This window comes from Hyperolius riggenbachi, chromosome 9 (genome assembly GCF_040937935.1).
Source record: "Hyperolius riggenbachi isolate aHypRig1 chromosome 9, aHypRig1.pri, whole genome shotgun sequence".
In the NCBI taxonomy this organism is placed as follows: Eukaryota; Metazoa; Chordata; class Amphibia; order Anura; family Hyperoliidae; genus Hyperolius; species Hyperolius riggenbachi.
The window spans coordinates 30,375,963-30,398,417 of NC_090654.1; the positions used below are offsets into that span (position 1 = coordinate 30,375,963).

The 22,455-nt window shown below is 45.9% G+C and overlaps 1 protein-coding gene across 2 annotated transcripts in view; it reads right to left on the reverse strand.

Annotated features, from left to right (window-relative positions):
* TDRD10 (tudor domain containing 10) overlaps positions 1-22,455 on the reverse strand; it is a 109,506-nt gene that overhangs the window by 82,426 nt on the left and 4,625 nt on the right. For both annotated transcript variants that reach the window (XM_068252324.1, XM_068252322.1), the window contains exons 2-6: positions 16,741-16,842; positions 12,226-12,281; positions 8,484-8,554; positions 8,242-8,404; positions 2,280-2,340 (exon numbers count right to left, since the gene is read on the reverse strand). In XM_068252324.1, the coding sequence (XP_068108425.1) occupies positions 2,280-2,340; positions 8,242-8,404; positions 8,484-8,554; positions 12,226-12,281; positions 16,741-16,798 (409 nt within the window). In that variant the 5' untranslated portion in view covers positions 16,799-16,842. The remainder of the gene's footprint in view (positions 1-2,279; positions 2,341-8,241; positions 8,405-8,483; positions 8,555-12,225; positions 12,282-16,740; positions 16,843-22,455) is intronic.

Below are 22,455 nucleotides of genomic sequence, written 5' to 3' on the forward strand. Positions count from 1 at the left end.
TTAGTTAGGAGGGGGGCAGATGAGAGGGAATATCCTGCACGCTGGTGCCCCCTGCTGGTCATATAGCTATTGTCTATATGCAACTGAAGCCCTCTCCAACTGACTGGCTGACTTGTTCAGCTTCTGCTTGATTAATCACTGCAAGCTAGGTGTATTATATGTGTGCATTTCTCATTGGCTTATAAGCAGCCTGCAGGCTTTATAAAGCAGCAGAGAACTGTTTGGGAGTGAGTTTCTCCAATTGTGTGTTTGGTAAGTTTTAGAGCAGTGGGAGACAGGCCTTGGAGGTGGCAGCTCCAAGGTTTTGGCTGGACTCACATATGGTGTTAGATGCTGGTTCTGGGGCCCCGGGCAGTGAGAGTTCCCGGGGCCCCAGGCTGGCTCATGCACCATTGTTTTTAATTTTATTGTAGTATCCCATGCAGTTTAGTTAGGAGGGGGGCAGATGAGAGGAAATATCCTGCACGCTGGTGCCCCCTGCTGGTCATATAGCCATTGTCTATATGCAACTGAAGCCCTCTCCAACTGACTGGCTGACTTGTTCAGCTTCTGCTTGATTAATCACTGCAAGCTAGGTGTATTATATGTGTGCATTTCTCATTGGCTTATAAGCAGCCTGCAGGCTTTATAAAGCAGCAGAGAACTGTTTGGGAGTGAGTTTCTCCAATTGTGTGTTTGGTAAACAAACTCATGGCCGCCATCTTGTGGCCAAAAAATGTTTACATCCCACCCTCCCAAAAAATACTCAAATAAAATGTTTAATATAAAAAATAAAAAAAAACATTACAATAAAAAAAAACATGTAAATATTTACCTAAGGGTCTAAACTTTTTAAATATCAATGTAAAGATGAAATACTTCTATATTTTTTTTTATTTTAAACTTGTAAATAGTGATAGATGCAAAACGGAAAAAATGCACCTTTATTTCCAAATAAAATATTGTTGCCATACATTGTGATAGGGACATAATTTTAACGGTGTAATAACCGGGACATATGGGCAAATACAATACGTGAGTTTTAATTATGGAGGCATGTATTATTTTAAAACTATAATGGCTGAAAACTGAGAAATAATGAATTTCAATTTTTTTCTTATTCTTCCTGTTAAAATGCATTTACAGTAAAGTGGCTCTTAGCAAAATGTACCACCCAAAGAAAGTTTAATTGGTGGCGGAAAAAACAAGATATAGATCAGTTCATTGTGATAAGTAGTGATAAAGTTATAGGCTAATGAATGGGAGGTGAACATTGCTCGGATGCATAAAGTGAAAACGGCTGAAGTGGTTAAAGAGAAACTCCAACCAAGAATTGAATTTTATCCCAATCAGTAGCCGATACCCCCTTTACATGAGAAATATATTGCTTCTCACAAACAGACCATCAGGGGGCGCTGTATGGGTGATTTTGTGCTGAAACCCCTCCCACAAGAAGCTCTGAGGACCGCGGTACTTTTGGCAGTTTGTTACAATATAACAAGGTTCACAGACAGGAATTAGCTGTTTACAGCTGTCTCTAACAGCCAAAACTGCTGGGAGCAGCTACATAACCTGCCCACAGTAAAAATGTCACCATGTAATAAATGTCAGAATGTAAATCGGGGAGAGGAAAGATTTTACAATGAGCAAACACTGACTAAATCATTTATACATAATTATTGTAAAAATGAAGCACTTTTTTATTGCATTATTTTCACTGGAGTTCCTCTTTAAGGCTGCTTTCACAGTGGGACGTTACAGGCGCACGTTAGTGCATTCTGTAACGCACCCCCACCGCACAGCAATGATAAATCAATGGGCTGTTCACAGTGCCCACATTGCGTTACACAGTAACGCTTCACGTCAAGACAACGTACTGCATGCAGTACTGTTTGCACATGCTCAGTATGGGTGAATTTTTTTTTTTTATTTTAGGGGCGGAGAGGAGGCGGGGAGAGGCCGCTACGTAGCCAGGCACACGGCTACTTGGTATTCACTGCACTTGCAGTGTTTACTCTTTGGAGCGGCCACTGATTGGCTGGCGGGACCACGTGATGCGGAGAGCTCCGCTCACGTGGTCTCCGCAGTGCCTCCGACAGAGCAGGCGCACCAAGAGCTGCTTGTAACGCGGCTCTTGGTAGCGTCCTGCTCCAACACCACCAGGCGTTGCGTTAGGGGCACGTCATGTGCCCTATAACGTCCCCTAAACGCAACGTCCTGGTGTGTAAGTAGCCTAAATGTACAAGGCATGACCTGCAACCTTCTCTACAAACAAGACTAAATATACATGTTCATCTTACCAACGCAGCCTTTTGCATTTTCTTTATTGCGTGGCTCCATGTCTGGTAATTCTTTCCAGGCCTGAAATCATAAAGTGACAAAGTCTTTGATAAAGTTTTATCTAGAGCACGCACGTCAAACTCCGGCCCATGGGCCAAATCTGGCCCTCAGAGCCATTAAATTTGGCCCTCAAGTGGGTTCCTCACTTTGCATTATGTTTGGCCCACTGTAGACCACCAGGGAAGCTATATTGGAGGTGAAGCCTTAGAAAAGCAAGGAAGCCATATGGGGGAGGTGAGGGTAAACACTAGACATCAGGGAACTGTATAGGGGAGGGTGGGGCCACTAGACACCAGGGAACTGTATAAGAGAGGTTGAGGCCTCTAGACACCAGGGAACTGTATAGGGGAGGGAGGAGGCACTAGTCGCCAGGGAACTGTATAGGGGAGGAAGGACCACTAGACACCAGGAAACTGTATAGGGGAGGGAGGACGACTAGACACCAGGGAACTGTATAAGAGAGGTTGAGGCCACTAGACACCAGGGAACTGTATAGGTAGGGAGGACCACTAGACACCAGGGAACTGTATAGGGGTTGGAGGGGGGCCATTAGACACCAGGGAACTTTACAAGGGAGGAAGGTGGCCAGTAGACATTGAGGTTGGCCCATGACTAAGTCCCAGTGTACAATTTCGGCCACTTTGTAAGCTTAACACCCCTGATCTAGAGTATTTACAAAGTGTAGAGTGGAACATGACAGCAGTAGAAGTACATTAACTTGACACGTGAAGCGAAAAAAAAAAACGTATAATGAATTGTATGTGTAACAATGCACGCTATGCTGACAGGAGTCTTGTGGGCGGGCAGATCATTGAATCAGTCTCCTGTCAGCATAGCATGCATTGTTTATCCAAGCAGGACAATTCAGAGGGAGGGCGAGAGCGTCTTATGCTAGGTACACACGACACAATTTTCTGGCACATCTACCTGCCAGATCGCTTTTTTTTCAACATGTCCAATTTGAATTTCAATCGATTTTCCGATCGATTTCCATAAAAGTGAACAGAAAACATTTGGAAAATTGATCGAAATTCAAATCGAACATGTTGGAAAAAAATCGATCTGGCAGGTAAATCTGCCATAAAATTGCATTGTGTGTACCTAGCATTACACATCCACTGCACACCCGACACCACTGTCCCATCTGCCTATTAAAGGTGTTTAGGAAAAAAGTAAAACTTTGATAGTGTTCCTTTAAGGGGATGGTGTGGGGGAGAGGAAATGGGAGGGGGGTAGGAGAGAACAACCCAGCAAGCCTGCCTATTCCTGTCTGAACATTTGACTTTAGTTAAAAGTCAGATTTTTCAAGGAGTTATTATAGGGACCGGTGGGGGGAGGACAGAAGAACAGGGGTATGTGGATCCAGCAGGAACATACCTCTGTGCTTACCTTAGGTAGCTTTGTCTCGGGTCAGTTATCCTTTAAAGAGAACCCGAGGCGGGATTCTTACATCGCAATCCCCATACAGAGGCTGGGTCTGCCTATAGAGCCCAGCATCTGTTGCTATTTAGCTTCCCCCAAAGCCCCTCCTGCGCGCTGCGAGACCCCATAAAACACAGCTGCGCTATGCGGCTGTGTTTACCTCACTAATGTCAGTCTCCGCTCTCCCCCGCCTCCTGAATCGCTCCGGTCCCCGCCCGCGTCCCTTCCCTCCAATCAGCGGGGAGGGAAGGGACGTGGGCAGGGATCGGAGCGATTCAGGAAAGCGGGGGAGCGGCGAGACTGGCATTAGTGAGGTAAACACAGCGCGCTGCGACACGCTGCATGTCGCCAGCGCGGCTGTGATTAATGGGGTCTCACAGCGCGCAGGGGGGCTTTGGAGGAAGCTACATAGCAACAGAGGCTGGGCTCTATAGACAGACCTAGCCTCTGTATGGGGATTGCGATGTAAGAACCCCGCCTCGGGTTCTCTTCAAGTTATTTAGCTTCGAACTTCTCTAGTCAGGCGTGAATTATAGTTACTGGTTCTGTGGTCTGACACTCTTTTTCACACTGCTGCACTGCCGTCTCCTCCTTTATACATTGGCACCATGGTCATATAACTGTCACACAAGCACAGTGCCACTGCAATGTGTGAACAGGTAAGTATAATACCCTCATCTCCCGACCCACTCCCAGGTGCATTTCACACAGGGAAGTACTATAATGGTATAAACACCTTTATAAGGTGCTAAAAAGAAGGGAGCACAATAGGAAGGGGATTAAAGAGGATCTGCACTGATAAAAAAACACCCCTGGGGGTACTCACCTCGGGAGGGGGAAGCCTCTGGATGCTAGGCTTACCCTGTCCTCCTGTGTCCCACGCCGGATACAGCTCCCCGAACAGCGGGGATGTAAATATTTACCATCCCGGCTCCATCGCAGCATCGACTCAACGCTCGGGAATAGCCGATTCCAGTCGGGTCCGCTCTACTTGCGCCTGCGCAGTAAAGCGGACCCGACTGAGATCGATTATTTCCACCTATCTCCGAGCGGAAAACCGCAACAGCGCCCCCGCCGGAACAGGGAAAGGTAAATATTGCACAGCCTGACAAATTGTCAGCTGTGCATTCCATGGGCTGCAGCGAGACCGCCGTGGGACACAGGAGGACGGGGGAATCCTCGATAAGCGCTTCTGTTTTTTCTTCCTGACAACACTCGGGAAGTGAACTCTTTGACCTGGAACTGAATAAATACAATGGGCCTGATTCACAAAGCGGTGCAAAGTGTTTGCACGCGAGTGAAAACCCCTTTATCACGCCTAAACTCAGTTTAGGCATGATAAGAAGAAACTTGCGCGAATTTTCCGCGCGCAAAAGTCGCGCGCGCATCACCCGGCACTTCCCGCGAAGCTCCCATTAAGCCCTATGGGACTTTGCGCGCGCGCGTTCGCGCGTACGCGCGGTAGCTTCGCGCGAGTTAGAGCACAAAGCGGTGATAACTTTGCTAGTGCAAAGGTTATCACGCCTAAAGTCTTTTAGGCGTGATAACTGAGTTATCACCGCTTTGTGAATCGAGCCCAATGTATTTATTCTTGGAAGCGCTGGGGAAATCGCTTTTCAAAGCGCTTTGCGATTTCCCTGTACTTTGAAGCGCAAACGCTCAGGAAATGGAGCTGCGTTTGTGATTGGAAAGAAAGCTCATCGCTCATGTGAGAACACTCACATAGAGCAACATTGCAGAAGCGCTTTTAACCACTTCACAGCTCCAGTACAGTATATCTACTCCCCTGCAGACTTCATCTAACCGCCCAGGGGAGTAAATATACGTACTCCCGCTGCTACCACTGCTGAAAGCGCTCCCGCTTATTTGTGCACTCGTTCATGTTGCCATCTGCCCGCCAGGAGATCAATGAATGAGAAAGCAATTCCTAATCATTGATCTAAGTCCCCGTACCAATTATCGGCGCCTTTTATGAGAAGCTGCACGATCATTCTAATAAATAAAAGTTTCCCATCTTCAGTACACTTCCTGTAAGCATACATATTTCGCTTACAGGACATATAACAAAAAAAAAGACTGAGGCCATCTTTTGGCCAAATAGTAAAACTACATCTAAAAGTACTTTTTTTAAATGCAAAGACCTGTTTTTACATTTTAAATTAACCCCTTACCTCCCACACTCCCCAATAGTTACCAACATTTATTTTTTTTGTAAAAAAATACAATGAAATAAATTTACAATTATAAAAAATGCATTAATAGTTTTCTTAGGGACTGAACTTTTTTAATATGTATGTCAAGACGGTATAATACTGTTACTTTATAAATTATGGGCTTTTTATTAATGATGGATGCAAAACTGAAAAAAAAATGCATCTTTATTTCCTAATAAAATATTGGCACCAGACATTGTGATAGGGACATCATTTAAATGGTGTATTAACCGGGACATATGGGCACATTAATTACGTGGATTTTAATTACGGTAGCATGCATTATTTAAAAATTATAATGGCCGAAAACTGAAAAATAAGGATTTTTTTCCAATTTTTTTCTTATTTTTCCATTAAAAAACATTTAAAATAAAAAAATTCTTGGCATAATGTACCACCCAAAGTAAGCCTAATTAGTGATAAAAAAAAGACATTTAACACATTTCATTCTGATAAGTAGAGATAAAGTTATTGGCAAATGAATGGAAGGAGCTGAAAGGTGAAAATTGCTTGGATGCTGAAGGGGTAAAACCCCTCAGTTGTGAAGTGGTTAAAGAGACTCTGAAGCGAGAATAAATCTCGCTTCAGAGCTCATAGTTAGCAGGGGCACGTGTGCCCCTGCTAAACCGCCGCTAAACGGGGGCCCCTGCTAGCGCCGCTAAACGGGGGTCCCTTCACCCCCAACCCCCCCACTGCGACACTTGGTCGCAGACTTGGTCTCTCCTGGAGGCAGGGCTAACTGCTGCAGCCCTGCCTCCAGTCGCGTCTATCAGTGCGCATCGCCGCCTCTCCCCCGCCCCTCTCAGTGAAGGAAGACTGAGAGGGGCGGGGGAGAGGCGGAGATACGCGCTGACAGACGTGCGTGGGGCAGGGCTGCGGCGGTTAGCCCTGCCCCAACCAGGAAGCGCTCCCCCGCATTACGGAGGGGATTTGGGGGATCAGGGACTCCCGTTAAGCCGCGCGATAGCGGCGGTTTAGCAGGGGCACACATGCCCCTGCTATCTATGAGGTCTGAAGCGAGATTTATTCTCGCTTCAGACTCTCTTTAAAGCAATTTTATAAATCACTAGCTTTACCTTTCCTCAAATAGATCATCAGGGGCGTTTGTATAGGGGCCCATACACCTAACGATTTTCCCGCCGATATACAGCAGATTCGATCACTGTGATCGAATCTGCTGTGAAATCGTTGCGCAAACACTGACTGAACGATCGATTTCCGTCCGAGATCGATCGTTCCCGTTGAACCGTCCGTGCGGAAGATTTCGCTCGATCGCCGGTGGGTCGGGAGTGTGTTGATAGCAGCGTTCGAATGTCCGGCCGACGCTAGCGGCAATACATTACCTGCTCCGCCGGTGCGAGTCTCCGCTGTCACCGCTGCTCCTTCTCCGTTGGGCTCCGGCAGGCTTCACTTCTTCCTGTCCCAACAGGAAGTTTAAACAGTAGAGCACCCTCTACTCTTTAAACTTCCCCAGACAGAAAGTGAAGTGAAGCTGCAGCCCTGGAGCCTAGAGTGGAGAAGAGACAGCGGAGACCGGGGGACTCGCGCCTGGCGGAGCAGGTAATGTATGCAGGGGGGGCGGTGGCAGCTCCACAGATTGTGATCGGTTTCATGCTGAAATCGATTCACAATCTGTTAGCAGTAAAGGCAGCCATACGATCCCTCTCTGATCAGATTCGATCAGAGAGGAATCTATCTGTTGGTCCATCTGACGGCAAATCGACCAGTGTATGGCCACCTTGTGGGTGATATCCGTCTCACTTCAGGTGTCCTTTAAAGGGAACCAGAGACGAAGCACCCTTGTGTATTTTACCATATATATCAGTAAGAACATTAGAGAAAACACTTACCATGCTCTCTGTTTCATCCTCACTGCTAAAAGTGTCTGTTATCAGCTGTGATAAGAATCCCGGACTGAGCATTCAGTCTGGCTTTGCCGGGAATCATTATAGCTGAGTCATTATAGCAGAGCCACAAGGGGGCAGGCTTGGGCTTGAAAAGACACCAGAGAAGACAGACTCAGCTATAATCATTCCGTAGCAAAACTAGACTGAGTGCTCAGGTCGGGGATTTTTATCAGAGGTGATAACAAGCAAATTAAACAGAGAACAATGAAACAAAGAGCAGATTAGGTGTTCACTTTCATGTTCCCACTGATTTATAAGGTAAAATACAAGAGGGTGCTTCATCTCTGGTTCTCTTTAAATCAGGATGGGGACACATATCATCCCCACTTGAGCTTTTACACACTTGTCTGTGGTGACCCACATAATTAAAAACACATTACCTGAATGGGACTGTGTGATTGGACAATTCCAGTGCTGCCGGCGGGACGCTTTGGGGAATTGCTGTTGTAACAACAAATTTGTTGCCCCTTGAGATTCAAATGATGGATCTTGCTTATCGCCAACTGGACGTCGTCCGCGTTGCTCAGTGTCACAAAAGCAAAGCTGCAACGTAGATGACGGCAATGTTAGCACGCTGCAAACAAACGCGGCTGCCTGTGCAAATCAGCTGGAAATCTCTCACCTGTGTTTTTCCCGATGGTAGAGGAACACTTTCCGCAATACAAAGTCTTTCAGCAGCTCTTTCAAGTCGTTCTAGAAGAGAAAATCAATGAAAAAGTATGACAGCTTGGGCAGAGGCTACCCCCCAAACACAGGCAGTTCCCGGGTTAAGCACAAGCAGCCGATACGCGTGGCACACCTGTTGCGATGACATCATTTCCGCGAGAAGATGATGGAGAGCTTGGTTGGTCTGCACGGGACGTTTTTTGGTAAAGAGAAAATTTAGTGGAAATCAGAATCATTTTATTTTGCCAAGTCCAGCGGGAGCTGTGCCCTGAATTGTTCCTGGCACTACAGGGTCGTGATGGTACATTAAAGAGGAACTCCAGTGAAAAAAATGTAATAAAAAAAAAGTGCTTCATTTTTACAATAATTATGTATAAATGATTTAGTCAGTGTTTGCCCATTGTAAAATCTTTTAAATCCCTGATTTACATTCTGACATTTATCACATGGTGACATTTTTACTGCTGGCAGGTGATGTAGCTGCTGCTTGCTTTTTTGGCAGTTGGAAACAGCTGTAAACAGCTATTTCCCACAATGCAACAAGGTTCACAGACAGGAAACCACCAGGACCATGGTCCTCAGAGTTTCTGGTGGGAGGGATTTCACCACAATATCAGCCATACAGCGCCCCCTGATGATCCGTTTGTACAATAAGCAGTCTCCATATACTCCTCGCTTCAGGTTCCCTTTAAGTCTGCTGGAGACACAGTAAGGACAGTGGTGGCAGGAGGAGCCATGCTGTGTTTTTTCCCCTTTCCTGTGTATTATGCAGTTTCCTTCTCACCACTGAGGGTCACTAGAGTTGTTTCCTGTGATGTAATACTGTAAACATTACACGCAGATTGATGGACCGATCAATAATCGATCAATAGCATGTCCGATCTGCTTTCAAACGAGATCAAGGGATTCATTTTGAGATCAGTACTGCACAAAATCGAACCCCTTCTCGATCAGAAGCAGATGGGCCATACCGGGAATTATCGATCGAGCTGTCGATCTGACGGGAAAATTGAATGGTGTGTATACAGCACAACATACACCTTATGATTAGATTGATCTGTGTCTTCACAGGTGTTACCTGTTGTCGGTGGGGGAAGATTAGCTTCATGCTTCTATTAATGTCATTAACCGGTAAGCCGCGCAGGAGGATTTCTCAAGCCCTGCTGGGGCCATTTGCATAATTTGTTTTTTTGGTACACGCAGCTAGCACTTTGCTAGCTGCGTGTACTGCCCGATTGCTGCCGCTCCGCGCCGATTCGCAGCTACCCGCCGCGCCGCCCCCCCCCCCCCCAGACCCCATGCGCTGCCTGGTTAACCAGTGCCAGGCAGTGCTGAGGGGTGGATCGGGACTCCCATTGACTTCACGTCCCAGCCATGGCGACGGGGGAAGCCCTAATGGAAATCCCATTCAGAGCGGGATTTCCGGACAGGCTTGATCGCCGGAGGCGATCGAAGAGGGTGGGGGGATGCCGCTGCACAGCGGCTGTCATGTAGCTAGCGCTAGGCTAGCTACATGATTTTAAAAAAAAAGTGCTGCGCTGCCCCCTGGCGGTTTTAATAGACCGCCAGGGAGGTTAAGTAAAGTGGGCCACACTGAGTTATTTAGGCTTATCCTCGAGTTAGATGTGCTCCCTTGCAGCTCTGTACTCACCGCTAGAGGTCCAGGTTTCACTGTCATGTGACTGTCATGTGACCGCAGTAAAATATGGACCTCTAGCAATGAGTACAGAGTTACAAACTCTTCTCGTTCCAGGCAGCTGTCTACAAATCTCCCTTGCAGCTCCGTACTCGCCGCTTATGCAAATAACTAGGAAGACAACAGGAAACGTCACACATCACAAAAGAAAACCCCTCATATAAAACGCATGGAAAACGCATACCATTGCGTTCCCATTGACTTTCATTATGTGAGTTTTTGAGGCATTTTTGAATACTATGAAACAAAACCAGCGTTTTTAAAAACGCACACATACTCAACACGTCTTTTTAATATGCGTTTTTTCATGTGGCCCATAGACCTCCCCAACGCTAGTGTGTCTGGTATGTGTGCATTTAGTTCAAGTGATCTGCTTTCAAGGATTTACTGAATATATAATTGATATCCTAGACACCAGTCCAATACCTGTGACTGCAATCTGTGTGTACAGCTGGTAATCAGGTAAGTATTGCTGCAGGGGTCTTTGCGTCACATTTCTGGGCATCTATATCTATACCTGCACTGCTCACACAACCTCAGGGTGACATTAATCCGACCCAGCACCTTCTATGAAGGTATTCATTTCCCCTATGGGGAATATGTATGTGATGTATTTTTAACTTGGCCATACACTAACAGGCCATTTTTCCAATATTGATTGGTTCTTTATTAGACTCCAGCTCCACACTGCACATCGGGTACAGCCGATTGGTAGTGAGTCTTCTGTGGGATAGCTACACCCCATGATATAGATGCACATACTATCGTGGGGGGGATCAGCAAAGACCCCTGCAGCAATACTTACCTGATTACCAGCTGTACACACAGATTGCAGTCACAGGTATTGGACTGGTGTCTAGGATATCAATTATATATTCAGTAAATCCTTGAAAGCAGATCACTGGAAATATACTGCTGTTCAGGGTGAGGTTTTAATTAACTTTATTATGTACAATTAAGGTCAAGCCTGTCATGGCAACGTGTGACATACAATAGTTACCTGTACAGACATTTCGGTAGTAAGACAATGTGTGCATTTAGCCTTAGTTACCTGTTCCAGGTGGCTTCTCTTCTTCCACCGGCAGCTCTAACCTTCCGGCAGGTCTTCTTGGGTCCCAATCACATGACATGACGTCGGGATCCAGGAGAGCATGTCACCGTTAGAGCGCCACCCAGTAGTGCAAGAGGGGTGATGGAAGCGATGGAAGAGACTCTTCCATCACCTCTCTTCCACCACCGGGTGGCGCTGTACCGCTGACACGCTCTCCGGGATCCCGATCACGTCATTTATGTGAATGTAACCGAGAAGACATGTCGGGAGTATGTCGCAGCTGCGGCGGTGGAGGAAGAAGTCAATCCCGCCGTCGAAGCAGGTATGTATGAGAGCTCCCTACCGCCCCCTCTGCATACCCTGCCAGGCTGGGGGAGGAACACTTCCCCAGTGGAAGGAAAAGTTGGGCCCTTCAGCCAAATAAAGTTTTAATTTATTTGGCTGCTAAAGGGTTAAAGGATAGTCGAAGTGACATGATGAGATAGACATGGGTATGTACAGTGCCTAGCACACAAATACCTATGCTGTGTTCCTTTTTTTTCTTTCTCTGCCTGAAAGAGTTAAATATCAGGTATGTAACTGGCTGACTCAGTCTTGACTCAGACAGGAAGTGACTACAGTGTGACCCTCACCGATAAGAAATTCCCCTTTTTATCGCTTTCTTGCTCTCAGGAGCCAATTTATGCTAGGAAAGTGTTTTATAGTTGGAATTTCTTATCAGTGAGGGTCACACTGTAGTCACTTCCTGTCTGAGTCAGGACTGAGTCAGCCACTTACATACCTGATATGTAACTCTTTTAGGCAGAGAAAGAAAAATAGGAACATAGCATAGTTATTTGTGTGCTAGGCACTGTACATACACATGTCTATCTCATCATGTCACTTCGGGTATCCTTTAACTGCAGTCTGCAGTACCGGTATGTTCTCCTGTATGGAGGGGTCTCAACTTACTTTAGTTGTATCTGTTGAAAGATTGTTGATGAAGATTTGGTTTCTAAAGTCATCATCTGCAAAGACAACACAAAAGTTAAAGGAAGCCTCCGCCGATCTTCTGGTCATACACAAATCATAAGGGCTTTTTCACAAGGGAGGCTGAACTGCACACTCTGAGTAAGGCTGTGGCTGTGCTCAGATGTGACTGATGCATGTCCCGATTTCAGGCAAAGCCACAAAGGTCATGGCCTAGGGTACCAGGAAAGCAAGGGCCGGGTTGAAGGGCAATAGCAGTTAGCCTGCTGAACATTAATCCTATTACACAGAGTTTGCACTGGGCAGCTACCAACAGCTGGATCTGGCACTCGGGGGATGAAAGGGCAGTGAACAGCCCTTACAGTGATCTCTGAGCTGCCCGTCTCTCACCAAGGAGCTTACAATGTAACCCCTAATATCATATCACTAACCGTCCTCAGAGGAGCCTGCAATCTAATCCCTGCTGTGTTGGTTGGTGGGTGGGTGGGTGGTGGTGGGGGGTTAAAATGCTATCCGCCTGGGGGTAGCTGGTAATTGTGGGCCTTGGGTGGTAAAAAGTACAACTCTGGCTCTGGACTGATACGGAGCGGCACCTCTCCAACACCCATGCCAAGCACCAGCAAGCGCAATAGGATATGCTGACAGGCGGTGAATTGAATTCCCTGTCTTCATCCACCTGTGTGAAACAGACCTTGCAAAAAAGTATAGCGGCCAGTTACTTACCTAGGGTGTCTTCCACCCCCCTGAAGTCTTCCCGGTCACTCTGCGTCATTCCGCTCTGCTCCTCCGCTGTCCCCCTCTGAACGCTGCATGCGCGATTGAGGAAGGGCGTGGCCAGTGCCACACATGTGTAGTGGCTAGTGACTTGCCTGCTTACGGAAAATGGACATGGGGGGGGGATGGAGCAGCGCTGAATGACAGCGAAACCAGGAAGACTTCAGGGGGCTGGAAGAAGCCATAGTTAAGTAGCTGGCCGCTAAATTTTTCTCTTATCAAGTCAGATCAGCAGTTCTTCAAACTTGTTACAGGCTGTGTCTTAAAGGGACTCAGAGCTGAATAATTGAAAAGATTTGACACATACCTGGGGCTTCCTCCAGCCCCATCCGTTTCGATCGATCCCATGCCGCTATCCTCCGATGATTACAGCTTCGGGAACCAGGACCCGTCACTGACGTCAGTCACGGCCAGCTACACAGGAGAAGTGCGCCCTCTATGTATCTCTTCAGTGGCTGCTGGAGATATACTCAAACTGCGCACTTCTCTTACGTTAGACTGGCTCCGGCTGACAAAAGTGCAAGGACACGGTTCCCGAAGCTGAGGAGCAGCGGAGGATGGCGATCGGAGCGGATGGGGCTGGAGGAAGCCCCAGGTATGTGTCAAATATTTTTAAATATTCAGCTCTGGTACACTTTAACTACCTTCCGACCGGCTAACACCAATGGGCGTGGCCGCGGCCCCAGGACCGCCTAACGCCAATTGGCCTCAAGTCCTGGGGCTCTGTTTTGCAGGAGATCGCGCGTATCTCCTGCTCGGGGGGGTGGGGCGATTGCCGCTCGGGAGACTGTTAGACAGCGAAACCGCCGTCTAAACGTATAGTACAGTGCTGCGATCAGCAGCAGCACTGTACTGGGGACAGCCGTGTCACACGCCTGTCCCCCTGGGGGACAAGAGAGTGATCGGCTCTCATAGGCTGAAGCCTATGACAGCCGATCGCGTGATTGGATGGCTGCAGGGAGGGAGGGATGGGAATAAGAAAAAAAATGTACATTTTGTTTAAAAAAAGACACAAATAAATATATATATATATATATATATATATATATATATATATAAAAACACCCGGGGGGCGATCAGACCCCACCTTCAGAGAGCTCTGTTGGTGGGGGGTAAGGGGAGGGCATCACTCGTGTGCTGTGTTGTGCGGCCCTGCAGCAAGGCCTTAAAGCTGCAGTGGCCATTTTAGTTAACACTGGCCTGGTCTTTAGGGGGGTTTACCACTGTGGTCCTCAAGTGGTTAAGGCCCGTACCCGCTACGTGATTTTCAGAGATTTGTTTGATCAACGAGCAATCGTTTCAGCGATCTCAAGACATGGGTACAGGTGCACGATCATGCGAACGGCATTTAGCGATGCGTCAATAACAACTGTGTGCGGATCCGATCTTTAAGATCCGCAATGGCTCAGTACCAAGTACCGCGAAAGCTTGACTTCCCGTGCTTTCCCGTTGTGTACTGTCGTCAGGGGGACGTCACTAGATCCATCTCCCTCCATCAGGGGGTACTGAAATGTTTTATTTCTTAGCCGTACTACACATAAAAATCATATCATAAGTTTATTTTCACTTCAGTGTCTCTTTGAGACTGTAACTCTAGTTGCGCAGTCCAGAAAAGCGCATGCACAGGAACCTGCAAACCAGCTGGATGGCGGACTTCACAGCGCTGCAATGGAGGGGACTGGAAGGGCATCAAGGAAGTAGAAGGACTACTGGGGGCTGGAAGAAGCATCAGGGCTAATTACTATTCCCCCTCCAGGCCACTATGGGTAGTGGGGCCGAATTACAGTGTTCTTATAGTAATCTGTGCTCCATCTTTTGACAGTGCCCAAATTACTCACTGAGCGCCGCTATAGCCGTAATTTCTATTACCTGATGTGGAGCACTGTTGTTTTTACAGCATTCTGCATCAAGTAAGAATCATTTTCTCCCATTCATCTCAGGTCTACTTAAAGTGAACCAGAGTCAAAGCATCCTCATGTATTTTACCATATACAGTATATCAGTGGGGACATTGGAGAAAACACCTACCCTGCTCTCTGTTTCATTATTTACTGTTCAGATTGCTTCTTATCGGCCCTGATAAAATCCCTGACTGAGCATTCAGTCTGGCTTTGCTATAATGATTCCGGAGCAGAGCCACAAGGGGGCAGGCTTGGGCTTGAAAAGACAGCACAGAAGACAGACTCAGCTATAAAGATTCCTGAACAAAGCAAAACAGAACAAAGACTGAATGCTCAGTCGGGGATTATCAGGGCTGATTAGAAGCAGGCTGAGCAGTGAAGGATGAAACAGAGAGCAGGGTAGGTGTTTTCTCTAATGTTCCCACTGATCTATAATGGTAAAATACATGAGGATGCTTCGTCTCTGGTTCTCTTTAAATAGATACCGTAAGTTGAAAACATCCAAAATGGGTAAAACGAGGACTTTAATTTAAAAGGTTTCTCATGATTGTATTCATTATCCGGGCTCGAAATTTAAGGTGCTTCTGCTTTAACCTCCGTAACGGTAATCCCGAGTCAGGCTCAGGATGGAAATCCGCAGCTCAGATCGGTAATCCAGTGCCTGAGTGAGTTTTATGCTGGAGCTGCTGCAGATCTCTCTGTGGTATGTTTTTTCTCTCTAGTTTTTTAGGGTCTAAAAGCTTGTGAAAAAATTGCACGGCTTTTAGACCCTAAATCTGGAAATAATCATAACGCCAGGGAGGTTTTAAACTGTGCTCGCCCCTAGTTGTGTGGGGGATGTGTTTGTTTATTTGTATGTGATATAATGATGCAAGTTGGGGGAGTCAACACAAAGACCTGCGTGCCGAAACGTTGTGCGTGCTTTACTATGGCTATGATACAATAAATTGCTAAAATCCAGGTCAAGACCTGGTTAATTCCTTCACGATTGTATACCTACACTGAAGGCACATCCAGCTACCTATTCTGGTGGGGTGGGACCTACTTACAGTGCACCTGAGACAAAAGTCACCTCAGGTTTAATACTCACCTAGGATTTCTTCCAGCCCCCTTGAGGCCGCTTGGTGATTTGCTGTCTCTCCAGGCCGCTTCTGTCGGTACTCTGTCGGAGTTGCATTTCGTTCCCCTTTTGCTCTCCTACAGCCGGAAGCGTTCTGCGTCTGCACAGTAACTACTGAACGGTCCTGGACATGGGAGCATGACCGGGGAGTGCGCTGCTAGGCCACACATGGGCGACCAAACGCAGCTCGGACAGAGTACTGGGCCGCCGGGGGGGGGGGGGGGGCAGGAGGGCCTGGAGGGACTGCGAGGGGCGAGCAGCCTCAAGGGGGCTGGAGGAAGCCCCAGGTGAGTACAACTTTTGTCTCAGGTTCATTTTTAATACCGGGGCCACATCTGCTTCCTATATTGGGGGGGAGGGGAGGCACACTTTGGAATATCTGCGTCTGTAGAGCCTTGTCACGGCCCTGTTCAACCTGCACACAATTTACATGCAAGGCAGAATTATTTACATCTCACTGACCCCCTCTACTGGTGAAAAGTCGCTTCACTGACAGGCCCTGCTTAGTTATAAGTAGGGATGATCAAGGCGATGCAAATACTTCTGAGTTTGTGCAAATGTATGCATCTTCAAAATGGACCAATCAACTCAAACCTGGGTTTAAACTGATTGGTTCATTTTCAAACTGCATATTTGCATGAAAAATGTACATAAATTTGCATATCATTGATCATCCCTAGTTATGAATGAAAAATGAGAAACCTGAGATGCTGCTGAAATTCATCTGCTTTTCCTCGTTACTGACGCACTCCATCTGCATATTAATCGCCCAGCTCAGAGACAGATCCGATCCTGTGTGACAAACTGAAAAGAAAATCCTCGTCTCAGAAATGTCTAAAAAGCAAGTAACATATTGAGGACATTTACTTAATTTACTTTGTCAAGTGTTAAGTCATTGTCTGCCCATTGTAAAATCTTTCCTCTCCTTGATTGACATTCTAACATTTATCACAGAGGACGACATCTTTATTGCTGGCAGGTGCTTCACCATGGAATGTTTGTTTGTTGTGTGTAAGTAAACAGTAAGGGCCAGTGCACACCAAAAACTGCTAGCTGATCCGCAAACGCTAGCGGTTTTTTGAGAGGTTTTTCTGAGCGATTCTAGGCATGTTTAGAGCAATTTTTAGTGGTCTGTGGAGCGTTTTGGTGGAGCGTTTTTTATATTTTGTTACAGTAGAGCTGTAACTGAACAGCTTCTGTAACGAAAATGCTTGGAAAATCGCTCTGATCTAGCGTTTTTCAGAGCGATTTTCCACTTTCCTGTACTTAACTTTGAGGCTGAATCGCCTCAGAAATCAGCAAAATGCTGCAGGATCCGAGTTTGCATCTTTGGGAAAAACGAATCGCTCTGGTGTGCACCAGCCTATTGAAATACATTAGCCAAGTGCTTTTCAAAGCACTAGCGTTTTTAAAAACGCTCTGAAAAGCTCTTAGTATGCACCAGTCCTAAGGCCTTGTTCACACTACAAAATCGCTAGCACAATCGCTGAGCGATTTGGTTAGAGCTTTTAAAAGCGCCTTTCCCTTTATCCTTAAAAAAGTGCTTTTTCTAAGCTCGTTTCTGGAGTGATGATTTTTTTACACTTCCTGATGTCAGTCAGGGACAAGGCTGTGGAGTCGGTAAAAAAAATCATCCGACTCCTCAGTTTATGAAAACGACGACTCCGACTTCAGGTACCTAAAATGTATCCGACTCCAACCCCTCGACTCCACAGCCCTGGTCATGAAATGAACTCTTTGACCCGGAAATAAATAACTACAATGTATTTATTCATAAAAGCGCTTAGGACATCGCAACTCAAGGCGCTTTGTGAATTCCCTATACTTTCTATTGATTCACAAACGCTCAGGAAATGGTGCAGGAGCCGCGTTTGCGATTGGAAAGAAATCTCATCGCTCATGTGAGAACACTCACATTGACAAACATTGCACTAGAGCTTTTAAGGCAATTTTTAAAATCGCCAGCCCTTAAAAAAATTAGCAAAATTGCTCTTAGTGTGAACAAGCCCTAAGCAGAGAAAAAAACTTGGTCTCCCCAATGCACTGGAAGAAAAATGCATAATAAACAGCCTAGGCAAAGCATCACTGGGGGGGCGTATACAGCAAATTTATACCAGTGAATATAAAAAGTATTTCTGATGCTGGAACCAGAATAATTACAGGAAGCCCCCTGAAGTGTCCCTGGTCCCTCACAACCAATCCGCACTCCTCCATTGAGTCAGTGTCCCCCTCCAGCGTTGGATGCACGGCCACGTGCCGCACACCTCCTCCAACGCCCTCCAGAAGCTGCAAGATTAACGCGCACGCACAGAATGCTCCCAACTGCGAAAGCGCGATAGAAGATGCACAGGGATCAAGGTGGGGGACAGCGGAGGAAATGCTGAGTGCGGAATCACGGCGAGGGAGCAGGAGGACTTCAAGGGGCTGGAAGAAGCCCCACGTAAGTAAATGGGCAAAAAAAATGATCATAATTTACCACATTCTACTATATATCATTACAGTGCCCTTTGTATTAGCATTGTGCTGTAAATGCATATACAGACAATAAGGGTGTGTTCCCACTATCATGTTGGCCTGTGTCATTGTACATTATAATTGCACTGCACTGGTCCCACATTGGATCCATTGGTGGTGTGGCTATACCGAGTCGTTGGTGATCTTAAAGATCCAATGTGATGGTTGTTGTCACGGCACGTCACCAAACGTCATTCGTGTGATTGCACGCCTGTACCCAGGACGCAAGATCGCTGAGATGATTGCTCAATAAACGTTGGACATCGGAAAAAACGCATAGTGGGCACGGGCATTTAGATCCCCGACAACTCCATGCAAAGTACCGCCATCACTTGACTTTCAGTTCATGCTTGTTGTGTGATTTCGCGTGTACCTGCCAGCCGGGAGATGGATAATGGAATGCTCATCGACAGGGGGACATTGGTGGATCCATATACCTCCACCAGGTGATGAGTATTTAGCTTAAAGAGTAACTGTCAGGCTGCAGAAGCTAATTTAAACCTCTATTCTCCTGTGTTAAACAGTTTAGAAGGAAGCCAAAAAGGCATTAGTGAAGATAAAAATCTCTCTTACCTTTGATGTGTGCTTATCAGCAAGGCTGTTAGACCCAAGAGGTCGCAAGCCGCATACTATACTGCAAAGCATTCTGGGGCCCTCCCCTCGGCTGCTAATGAGACGTTACAGCAGCTTGTAATCAGTCCAGCGCGTAGCACTGATAAATCTCCGGGCAGAGTACACTGCAGGAGTCAGCTATTGTTCCTAGCCACATGGCTAATTAATATTCACTGCACACTGTGTTATTCAGTACGAGCTTTTCTGTGATCAGGAAGCAGGGAGGACATGACGACACAATTGGCTTCATAGAAGACAGAAAAACATGGAACCTGCCATGAGCTGTCAGGAGCATCATTCTCTGCATATACTATATAAAAATTCTGTGAAGTACAAACGTGGACAGTGAAATGCATATGTAATGTAAGTACAGCCAATCTTTAGCTACTGATATATGTGCTTATTTTCTCTGAGACCTTATACCTAACAGCTCCTCTTTAAAGAGAAACCGTGAACAAGAATTGAACTTCATCCCAATCAGTAGCTGATACCCCCTTTCCCATGAGAAATCTTTTCCTTTTCACAGACGGATCATCAGGGGGCTCTGTATGGCTGATATTGTGGTGAAACCCCTCCCACAGTGTGATGTCAGGACCATGGTCCTGAAAGTTTCCTGTCTGTGAACCTCACTGCACTATGGGTAATAACAGCTGTTTCCAACTACCAAAAAGGCAAGCAGCATCTTCTTCCAGTGACATCACCTGCCAGCAGTAAAAATGTCACCATGTGATAAATGTCAGAATTTAAATCAGGGAGAAGAAAGATTTTACAATGGGCAAACACTGACAATCATTTAAACATAATGAAAAATGAAGCACTTTTTATATTACAATATTTTCCCTGGAGTTCATCTTTAAGGCTAGGTTTCCACTTGTGCGTTTTGTGTCAGTTTTTCTTCTCAGAAAATTCGCATAGATTTTAAAACTAATGTTAGTCAATGCAGCCGTTTCCACTCTATGCGAATTTTCGTACGCGTTTGTAGGCGTGAAAAAATCTGAGGTCCTGTATCATTTTTTCGGATATCACGTACGATTCGCGTACAATGCTTTGTATAGGCAATGCAAATTTTCGCGTTACTTGCCCGAAAATTCGCATTAGATCCATGGTTACAGGAAGTTGTCAGCAGTCATGACTAAGCTGTTACTAGGCAGATTATGCATATGTAACTAATGCGAATTTTCTCGTACGAAAATTCGCATAAAAACGCATACAAATTTACATGCGAATTTTCACCAATCAGAAAAATCTTATACGATTTTTTGCAGGCGAAAATGTAACGCTACAGTGGAAACGTAGCCTAAGACATTGTCCTTGCAGCGAAAGTAGTCATTCAGGGTTTTCGTAGCAAGAATATCTGCCGAGTGCACAGAGGGCTGTCAGAACACTTATGATAGTAGGGCAGTTGCCCCAGGCACTGAGGAGACAGAGGCAGTTGAGTTCTTTCAGCAGCACATATAACATCAGAGATGTGGTCATGCAAAATATCCAGGAAACCAGCCAAGGGAGCGATGGAGATTTTCCTCAGAGAGATCCAGCAGGGCTATCACCGATGCTGAGTAGAGATGTTATCTGAAATCCAACCTTGCACATTCTCCTGCTCTACAATGACCGGAAACTTCCCTCACCTAAGCCTCGACTCTGAGAGGAGCGAAACTAATTCAGGCCTGGCATCCACTACAAATCCCTAGCGTTTTTAATTACCGTTTTGTAAGCGATTTCATGAACCTTTTTCAGCAACTTTGGTAGTGGTTTTAAAAAGTGTTAGCTTTTTTCCAGCGATTGCGATAGCGATTTGAATTCTGATTGGTTCTTTCAATTTTTTTTCCAGCATGCAGTAATTTAAAATCGCACACAAATCAATATGTATAGCGATTCATGAGCGATTTGCCAGCGCTTCAATACTTTACATTTAAGCGCAAACGCTCCCAACATGCTGCATGTCCTGCGATTGCGCTTTTGCTAATCACAATCGCTACTGTGGAATTTGTTACATTTATCTACATTGGCAGAGCGTTTAGGGAAATCACTAGCGATTTAAATCGCTCCCTAAACGCTCAAAAAAGCGCCCTAGTGGGTTCCAGGCCTCAGAAGGTTAATGATGGATATCAGCTGTCAGGTAAGTGAAATCCTGCGGAGCAAGAAATTGCTCTAGAGATGGAATTTGTGCTCAACTATGATGCTGAATAAATAGAGAAAAAAGTGAGATTCTGAATTAGATATCTAGTATACAGGATCTTCTCAAAAATTAGCATATTGTGATAAAGTTCATTATTTTCTGTAATGTACTGATAAACATTAGACTTTCATATATTTTAGATTCATTACACTACAACTGAAGTAGTTCATTCCTTTTATTGTTTTAATATTGATGATTTTGGCATACAGCTCATGAAAACCCAAATTTCCTATCTCAAAAAATTAGCATATTTCACCCGACCAATAAAAGAAAAGTGTTTTTAAAACAAAAAAAGTGAACTTTCAAATAATTATGTTCAGTTATGCACTCAATACTTGGTCGGGAATCCTTTTGCAGAAATGACTGCTTCAATGTGGCGTGGCATGGAGGCAATCAGCCTGTGGCACTGCTCAGGTGTTATGGAGACCCAGGATGCTTCGATAGCGGCCTTAAGCTTATCCAGAGTGTTGGGTCTTGCGTCTTTCAACTTTCTCTTCACAATATCCCACAGATTCTCTATGGGGTTCAGGTCAGGAGAGTTAGCAGGCCAATTGAGCACAGTAATACCATGGTTAGTAAACCATTTACCAGTGGTTTTGGCACTGTGAGCAGGTGCCAGGTTGTGGCCACGAACGCGAAGAATCACTCGCGCCCCCAGCCTGTCAGCTCCTGTCACCGAAACAGAAAGTGGCTGCCGGCGGGGCCAGGAGGATCGGAGGGAGACGGCGAGGGCACCGGACAGCTGCAGGGGGCTATTGGAAGCCCCAGGTGAGTAAAACTCATTCTTTTTTTTGACTTAAGTGTCCCTTTAAGGCCGCTATCGAAGCATCCTGGGCCTCCATAACACCTGAGCAGTGCCACAGGCTGATTGCCTCCATGCCACGCCGCATTGAAGCAGTCATTTCTGCAAAAGGATTCCCGACCAAGTATTGAGTGCATAACTGAACATAATTATTTGAAGATTTACTTTTTCTTGTTTTAAAAACACTTTTTTCTTTTATTGGTCGGGTGAAATATGCTAATTTTTTGAGATAGGAAATTTGGGTTTTCATGAGCTGTATGCCAAAATCATCAATATTAAAACAATAAAAGGAATGAACTACTTCAGTTGTGTG